This window comes from Sebastes umbrosus, chromosome 12 (assembly GCF_015220745.1).
Source record: "Sebastes umbrosus isolate fSebUmb1 chromosome 12, fSebUmb1.pri, whole genome shotgun sequence".
In the NCBI taxonomy this organism is placed as follows: Eukaryota; Metazoa; Chordata; class Actinopteri; order Perciformes; family Sebastidae; genus Sebastes; species Sebastes umbrosus.
In genome coordinates this window covers 12056633-12074497 of record NC_051280.1, presented here as the reverse complement: position 1 = coordinate 12074497, position 17865 = coordinate 12056633, and the positions used below count along the sequence as shown (strand labels likewise).

At 41.2% G+C, this 17865-nt stretch overlaps 2 protein-coding genes across 3 annotated transcripts in view; both read left to right on the top strand.

Annotated features, from left to right (window-relative positions):
- Nucleotides 1-201: 201 nt before the first annotated feature.
- On the top strand, nucleotides 202-5269 carry si:dkey-32m20.1 (transmembrane protein 236). The gene is made up of 4 exons (XM_037787958.1): nucleotides 202-573; nucleotides 1746-1818; nucleotides 2598-2721; nucleotides 4218-5269. The coding sequence occupies exons 1-4, from the start codon at nucleotides 320-322 to the stop codon at nucleotides 4856-4858; spliced, it is 1092 nt and encodes a 363-aa protein (XP_037643886.1). The 5' UTR covers nucleotides 202-319; the 3' UTR covers nucleotides 4859-5269.
- Nucleotides 5270-12125: 6856 nt separating this feature from the next.
- cacnb2b (calcium channel, voltage-dependent, beta 2b) overlaps nucleotides 12126-17865 on the top strand; it is a 52444-nt gene continuing 46704 nt past the window's right edge. Inside the window, exon 1 of one of the 2 annotated variants that reach the window (XM_037786931.1) lies at nucleotides 12126-12813. In XM_037786931.1, the coding sequence (XP_037642859.1) occupies nucleotides 12766-12813 (48 nt within the window). In that variant the 5' untranslated portion in view covers nucleotides 12126-12765. The remainder of the gene's footprint in view (nucleotides 12814-17865) is intronic. The other variant, XM_037786929.1, reaches the window with a different exon arrangement.

The following is a 17865-nucleotide window of genomic DNA, read 5'->3' as shown; positions in this document are numbered from 1 at the left end:
TTTATTTAATATAACTTCTGTTAAACCAGACATGGGTCTGAGTATAATCAAGCACTTTCTCCAGAACTTTTGTACAGTTCAGTGGTTGGCGAGTCATTTTCTCCTTGAAATTATGGGATGGGAGTGCTCTTCTTTGTGAGCCCATAAAAATGCGAGCGTGACCACCTCATTACCTCAGCAATAAAAAGAATACAGCCTCCAGTGCAGTGTAAGCAATGTCAGTGTGCAGAGTCCAACGGCTCGACTGGCTCGTTTCGTGGGAGATGATTGTCAAAGTCTTTCGCTCCAAGTTCACACCAGAGACTGGTGTTCAGGGACCATGCCCTCGGGGAAGACGGTCAAGCTCATCCTGTATGAGGTGCTGCAGTTTGCAGCCCTTATCGTACCCATCTTTGTCATAATGGAGAGATTCGCCAGCCTCATACGTGATGTGAGAGGACGGGATCTAACAGCCTACTGGCTAGTGGTGGCGGCCTCCATCGCCTATGTGACCTCTGTGACCCTGCTGGTGTGGGTTCCTCTGAAATATCTGATCCTGAAGCGGCGGAGTTTTATCTCAGAGATCACACAGTGGTGAGTACAGCTTTAATCAATGACACATTGATTAAGTACCAGATAAAGCATCTTACCTAAAACAAATGACACAATTCAAAGTCAAAATGGTTTGAACACAAACTCTTTAAATGCACATTTGGGATTTTAAAATTGATTTGACGAAGGAGAAAAACACTTGATAACAATGAAGTAGTGAGAGGAAAAACTAGCTAGATGTTGCTTCGTAACTGACGTCACTGAGTGAGTTTGTCAGTTTCTGTGCTTGAGCTACTGTTGCACTAGTTTTTTATATCATCCCATAATTGTAACTTGTGGCCACAGTGGTCTTTGTTTAGCAAAAAGTTACATGGTCTCGCTTTAATCTACAAAGTAACTTGATAAATGTCAATATTTGCTAAGTATTAAAGCTGCAGTCAGTAACTTTGAGCAAATATGATAAGAAATGTGTATAAAACTGTCACTATATCCTGACAGAAGTGCATGAGACAGATAATCTGTGAAAAAGAAAAAATCGTGTGTCCTCTGTGTCCTCGTAGCGCTTCTAATGACATCAGCAAGATTTCACCGCACCGAAACAAAAACAACCAATCGGAGCCGAGCTGTCTCTACAGCAGCTGTCAATCACTGCTCACGAACTTGCAAACTCAGATCAAACGGTCAAACTAGGCAGCGCTGATCAAATATGAATTTCTCATATTTGATCAGCGCTGCCTAGTTTGACCGTTTGATCGGAGTTCACGAGTTTCGCAAGCAGTAATTGAGACTGCTCGGCTCCTGATTGGTTTGTTTTCATTCTGGCGTGGTGAAATCTTGCTGATGTCATTAGAAGCGCTACGAGGAAGCAGAGGAACATGATGATTTTTTTTCACAGATTATCTGTCTCATGCACTACTGTCAGGATATAGTGACAGTTTTATAAAAAATAACTTTTAATCATATTTGCTCAAAGTTACCGATTGCAGCTTTAAGTAGCATAAAATGGAAATACTCAAGTATCTAACAATTATAATTGAATAAATGTATTCGGCAACTTTTGTCCACTGTAACAACGTTATATTGACAATAACACGATACAATACAGTATATTGAGAATAAGATCAGCACTTCCTATAAAGACGGAACAAGTATTCATTATATTGAAATGATCATTATTCAAATGTGAAGTAAGAACAACTTGTTTTGTTTTTCAGGAGACCGACAGCTTTGGCGTATCTCATCCTGTGTACACTACCCTGCTTTGCTATTTTAATAGCCAGCTCCAAGGTAACGTCATCAGGACTGATCGTTCTTGTCACCTGTTGATGTTTTGTTCTGTCATGCTCCGACGGGGTCCTTGAACAGGCCTTTTTCTTGTAAATGGTCCCATTTGTGGCACAAGCTCGTTTTATGGCCCCCTTGTGTAAGAGAATGTGTTTATGATTATTCACTGAGTGATGGTTGACACGGAGCATTGCACCACAGACAAAGAAGAAGATGACTTGTCACCTCACTCTCTTGAGATTTTCCTTCTTGAAGTTGCAAATATGATCTCACCGTGCAATGAGAGGGACTTTGGCATCAAACAAGGGAAAAGAAAAAGACAGTGGAAGCGTGTACAGCGTCACATGACTGTGCTCTCTCTCTGGGGTATTCAGTAACCCACAGGGAACATAACAAGTTGGCCATTAACTCAAACTTTAATATCGTCCACCACCCTAAAAAAATGCAGATATGTGACACCGTGTCTTTTATTCATATACAAGCAAGGACATCAATAAGAGCATCTGGCCACACAAAGGCTTGTCAGACATATTCATGCATCAAATATTTCTTAATCTTGTTTTAAGGGCATTCAGCAGCATCTAAATGTCCATAATGATGAGGTGATAAAATCAGATGGCTTCATAAAACTTGGCTCCTCACTCTCAGTCCAGCCAAATGCCATAATGAAGAGTTTCGATTCGGTTTCTTCCTGCTTCATCCCTCATGGTTTCTAAGTGGCAGATCGGTTCTTTCTACTATTGAGTTCACATTAATGTTTGCTGTTATCGGTTGTACTGTAGGTGCAGGTGGACAGAGGACACAAGTTGGACCATTTCACAGAGTTGCCCGTTTCCTTGGTCCTTGTCTCCCTCATCTGTGTGGATATCATAGAAAGGATTCGCCCCTGCAAGCTCATCGGAAAATGTAAGTCTTGGCTAAGTTGTTGGTATTATTTAAAATCTAAATGATGTTCAAGAGTAGATGTCCTGCATTTAAAGTGTTTAAGTTTTATTTTGTTTGCTCTGTGGGATCAGCTGGATCAAAGGCTTTTTCTTCCGTAGATATTTTATCATGTCACAGTAGGAAAAGCAGTAAAATTGATTATGGTTCCATTTAGCTACTTCAGTTTCAGGGTCCTGGTATTGTGCATGCTGTCTCACTGTCACTTTATCATGACGTACTGGGGCACTTGGCTAGAACACAGACATTTATGGTATTAGTAGCTGCTATTAAATGGCTATTAATAACACCTTAGCTTTTCCTGCTATGACAAGTCAAAATGTCTGCTGTGAAAAAGGTGTGAATCATTACAGGTGTACACGTCACATACACATGCGCTGAGCTGATATTCTTATTATTGTCCATCGTATCAACATTTGGTCAGTTTCTTATGTCAACTGCAACAGACCTCCTCAGACCCTCAGAGGTCCCCAGGGTGTCTGTGTGGCCATTACTTTATGGTATGGTATTTTGAGGCCCTGCCTTATAGAAGGTCCCTGTCCCAAAATCTAGTTTACCTTTAACACCTTTAAAGGAACAGTGTGTAACATTTCGGGGGATCTATTGGCGGAAATGGAATATAATATTAATAAGTTTATAATATAAACTTTATATAATAAGTATATAAAGTTAATATTATGCTTGCAGGGTGCATATCCTTAAACAAATGTATGTTTAATTAAATTGTCACAATTTAATTAACAGACAGCGAACCTGGAGCATGGTACTATTCCAGTGTAGACATACTGGTTGGTCTGTGGGACCCTGGGCAAATTGACTTTAGTGAACGTATGGTGTCGGAGAGCCCACCGCTCACTTTTCCCCTGGGGACCACTAGCAGGCTAATCCAGCCCTGATGGCATATACAGTATACACAAGCCCCTAAAACACGTATTTTTTAATGGTTGATTTTCATTTTATCCATGACCTGCAACTGTGACTATTTCAGTTTTTTTTGTCTGGTAGCCACAGTGAGCCAGCAAAGAGTTAAAAAGAAAGTGCTTAACGAATGACAATATCAAAACTTAATAAGAAAGGCATAATGAAATTGATCATTTGCATGTTCTTTGGCTCTATATGTCGAAGAGCAAGACTACAGTAGCTCCATACAGTCATGAAGTACACAGCTGTACATTTGGTTGCCAGTTTATAAGTTACACCTAACTAAAACTAATGCAATCTAATACAACAGTCCTGCAATGAATCCTGCCTTCATGAAGGTTACAGTGTACAACTGTATTGTGCTATACTGATCGGTGTTTCTATTATTTTATATATCCTATGTATATCAAGGAAAAATAACAGAAACACATGATGTCAGAATCAATTGATATTGGAGAAAAATGACAGTAACCAATGATCTTGACATTGGCTGCATGTAGTGTAACAGCTGATGTTGTGTGTGCTCTTGTCATTTTCAGCCAACAGCCTGGATTCTGACTTTACCATGCCAGGCCCCGTCCTCACCCACCTGGAACAGGTGACCACCGTAACAGGCCAGCTGCACACCGATGAAGGCCAGAACGGTTTGACCCAAGGCCACCCAGAGGCCAGGAATGGCGGCACCTCAGGCAGATGGCAGGACCGCGCCGGCTCACCCAGCCACTCAACACCCAGCTCACGAGCACCCAGCGTCGCCTACCTGTACTCCTCATCGTCACGTCCACGGTCCTACTCTGGTCCTCTGGGCTTCCTGTGGAGGAGCGACGGGAGGTCAGAGGTGTTTGTGGATAGTTTCCTGTTCTGGCTAGACACTGTGGAGATGGTGAGAGTGGCAGGAGAGCCGTCAGTCTTCTATTCGGCCTGGGTGTTCCCCGTTTACATCCTCGCCTTTATTTCCACTCTCCGCATGGTCATCACTCCTCACAACCCTTTGTTGTCTTCTGCTGGAGCTGCTCTGCAGGACCTTCCTTTCTTTATCCTCCGAGTCGCTCTGATTGTTGTGTTTGGTTATGTAACTCCTGTGTTGTACCCACTGAAAAATGTGCTGGTGAGCCTGACTTTTATCTACTTTACATTCCTGACTAGGCTGAGGATTTTCAGAAGGCAGAGCATGTTTTGAGGAGGAGTGGCACATTCTGTTGTTAATGAAGGATCCGCTTTGATTACGGATGGTTGAACAGTTGGTATATTTATGTGTAGGGAGCAGCACCAGAGAAACATGGAGCTGGTACTGATGATCAAGAACAACGTGCTTTGAATTGTAATGGCTCTAAATGTGTTCTGGGGCCATTCATCCAAATCAAAGTGTAAAAATGATTCTGTAGGTTGGATTGTACGGTAAGACAGCTGTTTTCATTTTTCTGTGACATATTAGAAACCAAATGTATTTATTGATACTTAATTTTATGTTTACCTGCTACATTTTTTTTTTTATCTGTTCCACATTTGTTAACAAAAAGTGAAAACATTTATTGTAAACAAAAGCTTTTAAACCATTTCAAACAACTGTAACTATGTTAAATAAATATCCTTTGTTTTAATACCTCTGTACAATAAATATTTTGACAATATTTTCAAATCAACAATGGGTGAAATCAGTTCTACGGTGAGTGGAGTTATTCTTTGAATTAATCTGGGGTCACCCTTTGATCGATAAATATTGCAATATAAATAAGTGCTCTGAAAATTAATTATTTATTATTAATAATTGTTATTACTTCAAACTAAACTAAACTTTCAAAAACAGCTTTTTCTTCCTTTAACACAAATGAAACAAATGAAAACATATCTATATGTTATTGTACAAGAAACTCATCCTTGCCTGTAATCTGACTGAATTGCCAATTTATTTCACTTCATTGATTTAAGGTGTATGGAAGCCCTGAGCGGCAAGTGAGAAAAAAAAAATCTGGTGATCCATTTTCTAAGTCTGATCTAAATTGTTTTCTCTCCTGTGTTTATGAATTAAGAACCGGTGGAAAAAAAAGGTTTTGACAGGATCATCTTTGTTAGTTGCTTATTTTTTTTCCATCTGTGAAATGTGGAAAAAGAAATTGTCATGTGAAAAGAAGAAAGTTTTGCCAGGTTTATTTTTCTAAGTTTTTAAGTTGTTTCAGCTGTGAAAACAGGTGAAAAAAAAACATTTGACAGGCTGTTTAAAAAAAAGAAACTCAAGATCATGTTTGTTGTAATATTCATTTCACCTGTTTTCACAGATGAAAACAAAATGTTCACCTGTTCTTCAGTCACAAACACAGGAGAGAAAACCATTTAGATCAGACTTAGAAAATGGATTCCCAGAATATTTTTTTCTCACTCGCCTTTCAGGGATTCCTTAACGGTGGCACAACAGGTGAAAAATAGGTTGTGCCAGGATTATTCTTCTAAATTTCTCTGTTTTTTTCATCTGTGAAAGCAGGTGAAAAAAAAAGTTTTGGCAGGCAATTGTTTTCGTTGTTGTCAAGATCATGTTTTGTGGTAATACTAATTTTGGCCACAAGAGGCTGAGGTGCACCTCAACCCCATGTTCTAAATAGGACTAAAAGCAGCCACGTTTTATTCCGGGTGAGTTTTAATACGCATAACTTGCTAACACACAATATATTTACCTTGTGTTTAGAGTCCATGGAGAAATTAAAACTCATCCAATCCTTATGAAGAAAAAAAAAATATCACCTTGCAAAACTTTTTTTTTTCACAGATGAACACAAAAATGGTAAAAATGATTCTGGCAAAACTGTTTTTGAACTTTCACCTTTTCTTAAGTCATAAACACAGGAGAGAAAACGATTTAGATCAAACTTAGAAAGTGGATCGAAAGTTGTTTTTTTTTTCTCCCTTGCCTCTCAGGGCTTCCATAAAAGTGTCGCCCAGTAGGCTACCTTATGGAACAATAAGTTCAATAAGAAAAATCAACATAATCAAAAACGCCACCAAAATGCTCATTAGGATACGGAAAGTGAGCAACTGAAAATGTTTATGGCAACTTACCAAAATGCTCCATCCAGTTTTAAACAAATGTTCCTGACACTCTATTTGAAATAAGAGCTCATAAATGACTGTTTTTTGTATCAGCTGCCACTGAATGAACAATCTGGGTAACGTTATATATCAGCAGACTACAAGATTTTGCCACAGTCTGCCTGTCTCAGACAAATATCTTTGATCTGAGACAAAAAACTCTCAAGGATAGATATATTTCTCCATAGGATAAAGATGATCACTCATCAAAATAACTTTGTATTGATTTACAGTAAACCATCCCCAAACCATGCCATGAAAATGACACTTGTAGAAGCATCTGCAATTGTTATAGTTCAGAAGTTTTTCCTTTAATGTGTCACCCACGTGTAAATGTTAAGAGATCATACCAGTTACTCCTCTCAGCTGCCATCAATCTTTATAGACTTTACTGAAGACGCTGCGAGTATTATCTGTCTTTCTCTCATGATTTCAGTTGCAGTTTTCTTCTTCAGCATATGTTCGCCTCTATCACAGAACCAGATATATATTTCCTTTGTGTCTTGCCGCTTCTAACTCACTTGCTTCGTCCTTGGCTGTTTGCAAATTAGCATCTCGCCCTCGTCTTTTGCCTCTGGTGCCGGCACCATGGTGGTTTATGTGTTTTCATGGCAGTATAACTCACTGAATTGTGACCTTGGGCTCTGTGTGTGGCTGTATCAATACAGAACGCCACAGTGACACCACAGAGAGACGCTGGCTGGTGTATAATCCTCCACCAGGACACATCTGACTGAATTACACCCCATGGAGCACTTGGTCTTTGTCCGTCTGATGGATGAGCCAGGGCTGCGGGACAAACTGTTTAAGGGAATTGGCTGATGTCTCTCCAAAAAAAAAAAGGGAAAACATGAAGGAATTTGAAAAATAGGAGCAAATGTCCTTCTGCAGCCGTGGTGATAAATCTGGTGAATCATCATTGAGTGGGAAGATTTGTTAAAATGTGTTATTAATGATATACACAGCGACAGTGACAGGACACTAGACAGGCAGCTGTAATTCACAGGGAGGGACCAGAGCTGGCCTGCTTTCATTTACTGGTATGAAAACTAAAATTAACTTCCCTTAATTTCCCCACAGCCTCCTTAATGATTCATTCTATAATCTGCAAGAAAGCATTAGTGCATCTTGACTTATTGTGGCTATTTTACAGTCTGGAGATGGTCTTTCTTTTATTCCCGTGACACAGAATGAATGCTCCGAATGATCAAAGGAAAAAGCAACAGCCTGCATGTATTCCTCTTTATCCGAGTATGTAAGATCCACGTTCAACTATAAAGAGTTCTCTGAGGCACAGGCTTTCATTTTCTTGGGCTTTTTTTTGCCATAAAATTAACTTTTCATGCATGCTTAGAGAAGATTTGCATGAATTCATCCAATTTTAACTTCATATTCAGTATGCAAAAACCTGAAATTTAGTCCTTAAAGTCTAATTTGAATAAGTCAGGTCAAAAATAATCTGCCAGTGCAGTAGGATTACTTCGACACATTTCCAACAAATCAACTTATTTGAAGTACATGTGCAACAACCTGCCCTTTTTCTTTGGACATACAGATGCCAGGGCCATAGTGATAGGTCATGACTACAAAACTGTCCAAGCTCAACTTACCCATGTGAGAAATTTTTGACTAACCACCAACAAACTTTTCAAATAGAATTCTCTGAGTATTTAAAAACTTTTCAATTATATCTTCGCATATTTTATTTCTGTACATAGTGGTCTGGTGGAGAATGCTAAATCCTGTTAAGTTCAATTTTAATTATTTTTGCCGCGCTTGCTGTGTGGAATAGCAATGATGGTCTGTCGGTTGTTTCCGGTTGTTTAAGTCTGGTCCACCACTTTGGTTACCTTGCACGGCAGCTGGATTCGCACAGTGTCACAAGATCACAAGATCACGCAAGAATCCTTCTTGTCAGGCTTCAAGTTTGTGTCCGGCAAGCCAGATCACAGACCAATCTGCGTCCTGTGAGGAGCTACTGGCAGTTACGGGCGTGGCTTAGGTGTGTGTGAAGTCACACGGAGAGGTGACTGTTCAAAACAACAATCGCGGCTCCTGAAGAGGTTAGCATAGATGCTGCAATAGCATCAGTTATATCAGACACAGAGAGTATTTCTTCACTGAAAGAAGAGCCAAGAACGGCACTGAAGGCTTTTCTTGATGGAAAAGATGTTTTCGCTCTTCTCCCGACTGGCTTCGGCAAGAGTTTGATTGACAGATGGTTCATCCAATCACTTGCCAAGTATTCTTTGGAAGGGCTGTCCTTTTCCAAACAGTTTCCAATGACAAACCATCTGGCGGGTCACATTACCACTTTGGTCCAGATTGAAATATCTCAACAACTTTTAGACGGATTGAAATGTTGTGCAGACATTCATGGTGAAAACAGGATGAATCCTTCTGAATTTGGGCTACGTTCCGAGTCGCATACTTTTTCTTTTTACTTCTAGTACATACTTACAAAGTACATACTGATTGCATGCAGTATGCATACAATTAGGACATACTACTTCGTCAGAACATTGTGCCCTGAACTTTGACCCTCTTTCTCATATATCCGCTGTGCAGAGGACTGTGGGTCAGTACTGCCAGAAAAGCATGCTGGCTTGCATACTGCAAAATGCGACCAGATGTAGTAGGTCAGACATCCTGGTATTTTTTGCATAATGCATTTGACATACTGTGTATTGGGATATACTACATTTTTTTCTGGCATACTAAATAGTATGGTAGTACAGGTATTGGAACGCAGAGCTGATGATCCCCCGGCTTTTCCTCTACTGCCACCATGAGGCTGGTTTGCTTTTTGATGAAACATCTCAACAGCTATTGGATAGATTTACACTTTGTGCAGATATCCACGATTCCTAGAGGATTATCATAATAACTTTGGAGATCCCCTGACTTTAATATAGCCCCTCTAGCAGCTCAAAGTTTGCCCTCATTCTATGAAATATATCTTCATCTACAAAATGGATTGGCACCAACAGACAGACCTACTCTTACTCTTCAATCCAATTTCCACATACATGATTAATTTGAATGACAAAGGTTGAATCCCAATGACTTTATTTTTCCTCTGACTCTTTCTCTAGAACCACCAGCAGGTGAAATGTCTCACAAATTAGTGGATGTATTGCTGCGAAATTTGGTAAAGATTCCCATTGTCCCCTCAGGATGATCTGTAATAACCGTGTTGATCTTTTAACTTCTCATCCATCAATTTTTAATTGTCCATTTCCAATACTTTGGTTTATGACCAAATACCTGCAAAACAAATGACATTCCCATCAGCCTCAGCTGTACTTTGTGTTTATTGCTAATTAACTAAGACGGTGTAAACATTACCTGCTAAACATAACATATTAAAGCTAGGGTTGGTAATGTTCTTCAAATACCTTTTTTGTCATATTAGTTGAAGTTCCCGTTACATCCCGGCAGCAATCAATAAATCAAATGCTCTGACAAAAAAAAAAAAAAAATCTGGTACCTGTGGCTGTTGCAGGACTGTAAAAAACATATTTGCCAACCTTGAGACCTCAAAAATAGGGAGGATCTCAAAACCAAAGTGGGGGTCTGGGGTTTCTTTCCAGCATTCTGGTGACTTTTAAAGAATGAAAATAACAACATAATAAGTACACTGCAACAGCAATTTTTGTTAAATAGGCATACTTTTAGTTTAACTTTTAATTCTCAGGAAAGAAAACTGATTAATTCGCCCCTCTGGCGTGAACTTGAGTGAATCTCGGGCGTAAACTCATTCTCATTAGTTTTTATTCATTCATTATTTTTTTGCCCCTGCTTGAGTATTTCTTTCAGTTAGCTCTCTCCATTTCTCTCTCCTTCTCTCACTCACTGAAGGTCCTTGCAGACACAATGCGACAACAGCACCCCTGCGCTCTGAAACCCGTTATTTCCAATGGTTTGTGCCACGCCACGCCAGCTTTACTGTGATGTGTGGAAAAGACATTTGGTGTAGCTGTATTGTCGTCCTGGTGGAAACAGTAAGTGCTTATACACGCTGTACAGTGCCAGAAACAGGTTGAGATAATGAAAAGGAAAAAAAAGGTGTGAACATGTCATAAATTGGGAGGAATAAGGCCACGGAAGGAAACCGGGAGAGGGCAATGAAAAACGTCAGTCTCCCAGGAAAATCAGGAGGGTTGGCAAGTATGATAATAAGCCCGTCCAATCATTGCATTCATTTCATTGAAATGATTGGACAGGTTTATTATCATACTTGCCAGCCCTCCTGCTATCTACCGAGTACTAGCAATACCCATGTTCATTTTTTACGTTCATAATGATTATTTGGGGGGAGTGACTTTGGAGGGAGGCTTGAAGGGTCGAACTGCCAGTGTTGCTGACTTGGCGACTTTCTCGCTAGATGTAGGGACTTTTTAAGCTCGTGCTGCTAGCTACTTTCATTGGAAATGAGTTGGAAACACTGGGCTGGGTTTTTTAGTTGGATAATTTTTTTAAAACTAGTGTACTCTTGCTTGTTTCTCAGCATTACTGACCTTACTTTTAACATTGTCATTGTGAGCATGTTCATATTTGTCAATGCATCACTGTGCACAGTTACAGCCTCAAAGAGCTGATAGAGTTGACTCTTCTTTTTCTTAAAAAGATTACATTTAGTCTAAAAAAAAGATGCCAGACACTTTGAGAAACTAGTTGATTTCTTTTGGAAACAGGTTGAAATATTCTCACAGATTCCCTTCACTTGTGGCAAGAAGTTTTTGGACTCAATTATGGCCAGAAATGACTTTGAAAAGAGGGATTTTTGTAGTATTGAGCCGAAGCAGAATTATCCCCAGTGCCTCCTCATCCCGCTCTCAAGGTAACATGAAAAACAAGACGGAGCGTGCATGGCAGCAGAGGGGAGAAAGAAATGACATGAAATGAAGCAACAGTGCAGGGAGCACAACATTGTGGACAGAGATGAGGAGAATGAGATAGAGGGGGGGGCGGGGGAAGAAGAGGGGTGCAGAGAGAGAGATGATGGAGGAGGAGAGGAGAGGAGGTGGGGGGGTTTGCTGTTAAGGAGGGGTGGAGGCTTTGTAAATCTGAGAGGCTGGAGGCGCATTTGAATTCAGGCTGTGTGTCTCCTGCGCTAGCCGAATGTTACCTGCTCTAGCATGGCAACAGAGAGAGAGAGGGAGAGCGGTGAGCGCCAGCCAGCTGCAGCCTCCACACACACACACACTCACACTCACACGTGCATGCACTGTCACAACAGGAGTGCAAAGAGTGACTCAGGTAAGCAGGACTGCTCCTGATGAGAGAGGACCCCTGAGAGAGGGAGGCAGCATGCTGGAGTGACAGATACTGGAGGAGGTGGAGCTATAGAGCTGCGATTTTTTTTTTTTGGGAGGAGGAAGAAAAGAGGAATTGCACAGAAACTGAAAATCTGGACTCCCAGGGTGGGCTCACACGGGAGGGATACAGGCAACACGGATGTGAAGTGATGCGAGGGCTCTGATTGGATAGATCTGACAGACTACAGAGCACTGAGAGACATCAACAGAGAAGACATTTAGTTTTTGGAGGAAGAGTATTCGGGGGGTTTAAGCTGGGGTGAGTCGGGACAGAGAGTGGGGTGAGGTGAGGTAGTGGGACGGTAAATAAACACAGAATGGCAGATGAACCACCTGTCCTTCTGAGATGAGGTGAGCACACACACACACACACACACCCAAGAAGACATACGAACCTCACACACTTCTCTGCACATCAGACTGGTCCACGGGACAGACAGAGCACAGGACTTTGAAGATGCTGTGAGACCTGAACTCATCTGAGGACTTATGAGAGGGACCAGCCAGGTGATCCTCCTCTGAGAGATTCTTTCTCTTTTTTTTTTTGCTGTTGTTTCAAGAACTCCCTGAAGAGGTAGCGATCAGGTGGATCACCTGTGCCATGAGGATCCTGGCCTGAGACGACCCGCCTCCGGAGGCTCCATCGGCCTGTCCCCCTCCTCCTTCCCCGCCACTGTATGTATTGATGTATTGCTGTGGGCTGGGACACTGGCGGAGAGTGCAGTCCACCTATGTAAGTGACCATCGCAGCATCACATGCAGCATGTTTTTGATCCCATAGCAACAGGGCTGATACATCTGTACAACGGGCAGATTATTGAATGTTTAGTCACTAGAGTCAATGTATACTTTTACAAACAATGCATTTTATCGCCAGGCATCTGCAGTCTGTTAGCAGCTGTGACTCTTACAACCTGTTATTTGCTTACTTCTCAGTGACGGTCTATGCGAGTTTATCAGGACAGACTGTGTCATTGTCAACCAGCTCTCTGTATTGATCCCAGTATGAGACTTCATGAACATGTTACCTATAAACCTGTATGGGATGCTTTCACCTCTGGTTGGTTATCCACCGTGAGGCAACAGTTTGATTTGAATCATTATAAATACATGACAGCTGCTTAGAAGAGCTGTTCTCCTCACATCATGTGTCCTGACTGAGCTGTCTGAAGGAGTGCGGGTGGACAGACAGGTGCAGTTGTCTCATTACAGGCCAGGTTTTACTCTCCCCTCAATGACAGAGATGATCACTCCTCTCCTCCACCTGTTTCTCTTCATTTCTTCTTTCCAGCAACTCCCTCTTCCTCTCCTTCCTCCTCTCTGTTTCCTGCTTCAGTCATTGTTGCTTTCTCATCATGTGCCTACACAACCTCTGTTAAGTCCTGTTGCAGCTGATACTATAGAGTGCATTGTGTGATGGCGCTGACTGCAGAGGACTCTATCGCAGCCACATTCCTAACATGAAATAGGCTTACTGTCAGCCTTCAACACTCAATGGGCTGTCAGCGCAAAGCCCCGCAGATTACCACATACTGTTCTGCTGCATGCGATGTGTGCCCACCTCAGCAACAAGCCAGGAAAGAAACTTAACAGAATCAAAAAGCCACGCAACGGCTAAAAGCAGTGACACATCAAGAAGTGGGATGTGGTGACACAAACAGTCGTCGATTTTGCGTTGCTTATACGACAGTTTAGCACAACCCTGAACCGAGCAAATGCATGTAAATATGAAGGAAATAAAATCTACAACATGCGTTGTTTGGATGCACTCATTCTTGAAACGATTTTTGATGAATGGTTAATGTGCTTCTGCCTAATGTGGTGCAAGTACATTACTCATCCGTTACTTTCACTCCATTTGTTGACCTACGCGGTCTTCAATGACATTCAAAAAGATGTCCCAACTTGATTTAAGACAGTGGGTCAAAAATGACCTACTAGATTGGAAAATAAGAAAATAAATATGTTCTACCACAGTTTCTTTTTTCTTTTTTTTTCGTCTAATCTTTGCTTCTTTATTATGAAATATTGGATAGTTAAAAACTATTCAAGTGGAACATCACTCCAAAAAGGTTGGGAGCCAATGGAATTGGCACATGATACACATCCAAATCAACACATTTTAGATATTAAAGCTAGAGTTCACAACTTTCTTGAAAAATATTTTTTGTTACATTAGTTGAAATTCTCTTTACATCCCGACAGCAATCAATAAATCAATTGCTCTGACAAAATCTGGTTGCTGTGGCTGTCGCAGGACTGTAATGAACTTACGTAGGCTGTCTGCGTGCACTCTGCCCGTGCACTCATAGCACGTCACCGGAGTCTTCCACAAGCTGCTAGCTTGACAGTTGTTCGTTGTTTATGTTCACAATGATAATTTTGAAGGAGTGGCTTTGGAGGGAAGTCTGGAGCGATGGACTGTCAGTGTTGCTGACCTGGCAACTTTCTCCCTAGATTTAGGGACTTTTGGAGCTAGTGCTGCAAGCTACTTTCATTAGAAAGGAGTTGGTAACACTGGGCTGGGTTTTTCAGTTGGATCAATTTCAAATTCATGTATATTTTTTAGAAATGGTCCTCCAGGTGTGGCCTTTGCTGGCAGAGAACAGAGCTGGATTAGTGCTTGCCTTGCTTGTAGAAGGAGTTTAAGACATCTTCCTGTTTTCTGCTTTAGTTGTTGCTGTTCTCATAATGTCAATGTCAGGACGGCTCGGCCAACAGGTGAAGGACTGGGGACTAGACTGGAGCCGATCCCAGCTGACATTGGGCGAAGGCTGGGTACACCCTGGACAGATCGCCAGACTAAGCAAAGACGTTTCAGGAAAAACAAACTTTCTGGACCTCAGTTTCCTCTCCACTTGTTTTAAAATTGTTGGATGGAAATGCTTAGTCTCTAATTATGTGCACTTGTAATATCTTTATAATTTAAGATTTGGTTGTTAAGCTTGTCATTGTTTGTTTGGTGTAATGTATGTCTTATTTTTAAAGGTGCTCTATACGATATCTAGAGCATAAATATAGCATCTGTATGTAAAGATATAGAGGAGTAATGTCTACCTGAGCAGAGATTGAAGTCTCTCTCCCTCTGTGTGTGTGTGTGTGTTTTGTAATCCAAGCTTCTCCATGCTTTGTTGACATACAGTAGCCGGGCCGGCCGCATGTGCTTTTTAGTGCATGTTCATTCATGTGAGCGTGCCTCACTGGCTATAGCTTACGGCCGCCGCTCTGCACTGCTCTGCACTGTTCTCATACGGCCGTTACAGCTGATAACGCCGTCCCGACAGACGGCGCTGCTGCAGAAGCGTAGCACCCACCCTCTCGTTCCCCCTCAGGTCAACACTGTTAGCTCTGTCAGCAGTTTTGCTGTCGTCCCCTCTGTTAGCACCCACTAAGCAGTTGCCATATTGAGAGCTATGTGGAGGCAATACATTTAGCACCTTTAATGAATGGAAGCCAGGTGAGGCAGTTGTACTTTTGCCAAAAGACATTAACAAATGTTGCACATTAAATGTACTGCAATGTGGACTGTGTGTTGCAGCAAAGAGGGAATTTCACTTTTTATTTTTGGCGGCTTTGGCTTAAATTGACTGCATGATATAGTGAAGAGGCAGACAGGAAATGTGGGGAGAGAGAGGGGAATGGTGTTGGTTCACGTACAGTAGTACGCGATTTAGAAAGAATTTGAAACAAGCCATTGTTAGAAAAGCATTGCTTTACTGTACATAGCACAGACAGAGTCACAGCTCTATGGATTCACCTGCTGTGTACCTGAACATCAGTTTGAGCAGGATTGTAAAGTTTGTTGATAATAATTGAATGTGACTGTTGGGAGAGGCTTCAAAATTCAAACGAGCAGATAACGTCACCAATGGAAGTATTTGACTTGTCTGATTTTCAGTAGAGTGAGTTTCTCTTGTTACCTGTTTTCTTACACGTTCACTGTAGACAAGATTTTAAAATCTGATTACTGAAGTGTCTTTCCAACTGTTCTCAGATGTATCAAGTCTTAAATCTGAAGAGGAGAAGATGCATGTGGAGACACTGCAGCAGTGAAAAATGATCTCAAAGCATGACCAGTAGCATATAGCCTGTTGAGTTTTGATTCATTTACAGGAAATACACTTAGCTCTCATCTTACCTCCAGTGTTTTTTGGACATTTTTGGTTTTGGCATCAGATTTCTGCCTCCAGTTTCATTTCATGTACCGGATGCAGCGTCTCCTGGGTGTTTTATGCTGCAGAGGTAGCTGAGATTCCTGTCCTCCTGAAGCCCACTTCTGTCGAGGTGAATCTATAAGGGCTGCAGATCCATACGGAGCTAAGGTAGGCATTGATTAAAACGCTGAATCAAAATCCTGTGGATTTGGTAAACACGCTGCGAGCTGTGGTTGGTATTGACTTGTTTCCACACTCAACACTCACACTGCTATTTTCTACTTCACCGGAGGCGATGGAATTGTAGATCACAGACGAGTTTCTGTGTAGGACCAAAAAAAGCTCTTCAGGGCTGCTCAGCCTCAGTTTTTTATTTATTTATTTATTTATATATTCTTAGAAATGCAGTGTAGAGGAGTAAAGGGGGGGTTACATGTTAGCTGTTCCAACTCTTGAATTAAATATACCGTGTCTGACTAGTTTCAAGTTGTTTAATGCAACAATTACAAAGAAGCAGTTGTTGGTAATGAATATCTTGGATCTCAGGTTAAACATGTATCAAAGGAAATCACGCATGTGAAAAAACAAAATGACAAGCAAAGACATCAAATAGTTCAATTTAAAACATAAACACTATAAAATAAAATAATATGAATTTGTATAAATATGTGATGAACTAGAAGAGGCTTTTGTGTTGTGATATATTTCCTGTCATCGTTTAGAAAAACGTCAAACTGCAATTTGTTAATCAGAATACTTTTTAAAGGAAAAGTTAAACGTTTTGCGAAATACACTTATTTTCTTTCTTTCCAAGAGGTCATTGATACCACTCTCATGTCTGTGTGTTATACGGATCTGGAACCAGGAGGCAATTAGCCTAGCTTAGCATAAAGACTAGAAGCAGGGGGAACAGCTAGCCTCGCTCTCTATGAAGTTCAGAAATACGCCTACCAACACCTCAAAATTGACTAATTAACACATTAAATAATCGATAGACTGAGATGTAAAAACCAAAACTGATCATTCACTAAACCACAGCTTAGCAACCACACAGTAACGAGGTACGGCAAGCCTGTTGAGCTTTGAATTTCTCCACATGTTGAAGCAATGTCCGTGGGGTTGTAGTGAGAGAGATACTGCACGTTTAAATACCTTTGAGGGCAGTGTAACACCGCCACTAATATCAGAGAGACATAGAGAATTAAATCAGAGTTTAGCGCAATGTCAGTGGCACTGTTTCCCCTCATTCTCTAATCTTTTTCTCATGTGAAGGTGAATCATAGTGAACATATTGGATTTGCTCACCAAGAAACAGTTACAGCTTGTAAATCGCTGAGAAACCAAGTCCTGTTGATTTCAGGTTTCTGTTTGTGTGTAGTAGAGCAGTGCCCGTTCAAAAGGTGCCTGTTCGTAACGGGCCGATCACTTGGCCTCCAGTGTTGCTGCTTGCAGCTTTCTCAAGAGCCGCTCATCCAAACAACTTCACACTGAGCAATACACCTGCCATGACTTGGTTGCATCCCCTAGCAATGCTAAAGTAAACGCATAATTTGGGTGCCAACGGTTAAACAAACATAAATGGAGAGCTAGCTGTACGCAGCATGCCATTTGGCGGTGTAAAGCTGCCTTTC

What these genes read in the sequence shown, in the direction of transcription:
- si:dkey-32m20.1 (XM_037787958.1), top strand. Translation starts at nt 320, where the DNA reads ATGCCCTCGGGGAAGACGGTCAAGCTCATCCTGTATGAGGTGCTGCAG. An exon ending in ATCTCAGAGATCACACAGTG is followed by an intron (nt 574 to 1,745) that starts GTGAGTACAGCT and finishes TTTGTTTTTCAG; the next exon opens with GAGACCGACAGCTTTGGCGT. An exon ending in TTTTAATAGCCAGCTCCAAG is followed by an intron (nt 1,819 to 2,597) that starts GTAACGTCATCA and finishes GTTGTACTGTAG; the next exon opens with GTGCAGGTGGACAGAGGACA.